The following is a 3,254-nucleotide window of genomic DNA, read 5'->3' as shown; positions in this document are numbered from 1 at the left end:
AGCGGAACCCTAAAGTGTCGAACAACGCCGTGCGACCGACGCCGCGACGCCTGCGCAGGATTCGTAAAAATACGGAGGGTCGATAAAGAAAAATTGAATAACGCGCACGCGCCGCGCCGGTCGCTGTACAAAATTATTAATTTTATTTAATTTAAATACTATAACCTATATCCTATACCCATATAATTTAATTTAAATACCTTGTTGTACCTATAAGAGTTGTAACGATAAAATATATGATTAACATTAAAGTCTCAAATAAATAAACTTCACCTCATTTCATCCATATCATTATTAACTTCATATTAAATTGATATAAATAACAGAATAATTCTATGAAAGATTACGCTGTATGGACTGATACCTCCGCCTTTCTTGTTGGTAAATGGAACTGCTACTGTCATACGTCATACTGTGGTCTGTGATTTTTTTTAAGGTATTTTATGACCTGGTAAAAGTCAGTGTTTGTAAATTTACTCATAGAATAGTCATATCTTATTACCTACATATTATTAAATAATTATAAATTTAAAGTTCTCTATTTCACAGAACATTCTTTTTGTTATGAAGTAACAAAAAAGAACGCCTGCTCTAAACTACTCTAAAATCGCTCGTTAGGCGTAGTAGGCACAACTTTTTGAACACACTTCTATAGAAAACGTGAACAGTGACGAGAAACAAAATGTGAGAATAAAATAACTTTGGAATGTCTTAGATGTGAAAGGCAAATTTCAGTGAGCAAAATAATATCAATATTTGTTCAGTGGTCCTACAACACGATTATATTTTGCTCATAGCAATAGCAATTTCCAGAAAAAAGAATACAGGAATAATCGTTTGTTTGAAATAATACGTAAAGTAGTTTATTTGCAAAATGAGTTATATGCTAGGACATCTACACAATGGTTGGCAAGTAGATCAGGCCATTCTATCAGAAGAAGACCGTGTAGTGGTGAGTTTTAACTAGATTCATAGAATGTAGAAATCTGAGATTTAGTATCTGAAGACTAAAAATAATAATTATATTCTAACCTTACATCAATAGGTATTTGTTAAAGTATATAAATGCAGTAGAAACCAAGACCTTCAACCTTCTAGTATAAAAAACAATAGATTTTGAATTAAAGGAACTAACAAAATGCTTTGAGCCAAAACAGTTAATAGTTATTTAATTAGTGGCCTAATTGTCTTGCCCTATGATTCAACTATATTAAATGTAGTTAATTCTAATTTACATATCTAGGTTATAAGGTTTGGACACGACTGGGACCCAACATGTATGAAAATGGATGAAGTATTATACAGCATTGCGGAAAAAGTAAAAAATTTTGCTGTCATATATTTAGTTGACATTACAGAGGTTCCAGATTTTAATAAAATGTAAGTATACCGTAAAACTACTTGTTCTAAATTTATTTCTGAAATTAAGATTTTGATAGGTTTTCTTAAAACCTTTGTGGAATACACAAGTCCTCCTACCTCCAGTGTTTTAAGGAAATTATGTTGTATTATTAAATTTGTTGTTTTATAAATTATTAAAAAAGTATCATAAGTGAAGAAGCAAAGAACTATGAGTTTTCTAGGAATTCTTAATAAGTCTGGTTCATACAGTAAATGAATTTCATTATCTACATTGTTAATAATTTTTTTCAAATTGTTGATTTTAAGACTAGAGTAGAACAGCAGTTCTTGATCACTGGAATGTTGCAAGTCAAGTGTGTTGTGAAAATTAGAAATACGATATTTCAATTTTTATCTAAGGTGATCTAGGAAATTGCATCTCAGGGATACATGTTGGTTAAATATACAATTGTTTATTAAATATTAACCATACAACAGTATTACATATGAGTGATGTAAATACCAACAACCATCACTCCCAACTATAAATCTTTGCATTTAAGGGTGTCATGTATATATAGAGTATGTTAATACATAATTAAGTAAAAAAGGTTGAAAGTTCTAGTCTAGTAGAAAGGGTCTAGTATATAAAATGACTAAGCAAGGCCTATAATAATATTATTTAAACTTTTTTCTAGGTATGAATTATACGATCCATGCACAGTGATGTTCTTCTTCCGCAACAAACACATAATGATTGACTTGGGGACTGGCAACAACAATAAAATCAACTGGCCTCTCGAAGACAAGCAGGAAATGATTGATATTATTGAAACTGTGTACAGAGGGGCAAGAAAAGGACGAGGTCTTGTTGTCTCACCGAAAGATTACTCTACCAAATACAGATATTAGTTTAATTTAAAATAATGTTCCACCTGAATGGTCTAGTAATTTGTAATCATATCTGACATCATAGTCATCATAAATTTAGTAATGTAACTTTTTTTATATAAAAATAAGAACTATACATATTACATTATAACTCATATGATAAATGACAAGTTTTATGCTGATGTAGATCCTTTTTTTTGTGTTGCAATATCTTCATAATTGAAAAAAATAATAACCATTATCAAAAATACTTTATTTTTATTTTTTATTGCTTAGATGTGTGGACGAGCTCACAGCCCACCTGGTGTCAAGTGGTTACTGGAGGTCATAGACATCTACGACGTAAATGCGCCACACACCTTGAGATATAGTTCTAAGGTCTCAGTATAGTCACAACGCCTGCCCCACCCTTCAAACCGAAACGCATTACTGCTTCACGGCAGAAATAGGCGGGGCGGTAGTACCTACCCGTGCGGACTCACAAGAGGTCCTACCACCAGTAAAATACCAGTAAAAGACCGATAAACGGTCGTGCCAAGGCCAAGAGGGACGAGAAGCCCTAAACACGTCATTTCGGATCCTCCCAATCCACTATCTGGGCTTTTAGGTACCTCAAGGAAGGCTCAGCAAGCAAATTAACCCTCAGCTGCAGCTCGGGTTCAGCAGCGGCATAAAGGGATGGGTGGCTACTAAGTCAATAAAATTACCTGGGAGTCCCTCGGAAGCGGCGTCAGCTAGTATGGAAATATGTTAGGGATATTTTTAATATCATGCCAGTGCTTCATACGTACAAATTTTACTTATTTCAGAATATACATTGATGTACAAGAAAAATACCATTAGAAAAAATAAGAATTACTACAGGTAGTGTAAGTTTGCTCTATAAACAGTGAGGAATTAAAACATGCAGATAACTGAAGTAAAAACAGTTCTGTGGTGCATGCTCTGACACATCGCTGCGTGAGGCCGCATATTGCATACACCTGCACACGTGTGCAACATCAACAAATAAAAGTAAACTG

The 3,254-nt window shown here is 33.5% G+C and overlaps 1 protein-coding gene across 1 annotated transcript; it reads left to right on the top strand.

Annotated features, from left to right (window-relative positions):
* The first annotated feature begins 422 nt into the window (after positions 1–422).
* On the top strand, positions 423–2,480 carry Dim1 (thioredoxin-like protein Dim1). The gene is made up of 3 exons (XM_028181131.2): positions 423–952; positions 1,244–1,380; positions 2,040–2,480. The coding sequence occupies exons 1-3, from the start codon at positions 875–877 to the stop codon at positions 2,251–2,253; spliced, it is 429 nt and encodes a 142-aa protein (XP_028036932.1). The 5' UTR covers positions 423–874; the 3' UTR covers positions 2,254–2,480.
* Positions 2,481–3,254: the final 774 nt, after the last annotated feature.

Source organism: Bombyx mandarina, chromosome A1, assembly GCF_030267445.1.
Source record: "Bombyx mandarina strain Sakado chromosome A1, ASM3026744v2".
NCBI lineage: Eukaryota > Metazoa > Arthropoda > Insecta > Lepidoptera > Bombycidae > Bombyx > Bombyx mandarina.
The sequence above is the reverse complement of the archived record's forward strand: the minus strand, read 5'-3'. Positions and strand labels throughout refer to the sequence as shown.

Excerpts from the sequence above, each read along its gene's own strand:
- Dim1 (XM_028181131.2), top strand. The coding sequence starts at position 875 with ATGAGTTATATGCTAGGACATCTACACAATGGTTGGCAAGTAGATCAG. Across the intron at positions 953-1,243 it reads CAGAAGAAGACCGTGTAGTG|GTTATAAGGTTTGGACACGA; the intron begins GTGAGTTTTAAC and ends TTACATATCTAG. Across the intron at positions 1,381-2,039 it reads GTTCCAGATTTTAATAAAAT|GTATGAATTATACGATCCAT; the intron begins GTAAGTATACCG and ends ACTTTTTTCTAG.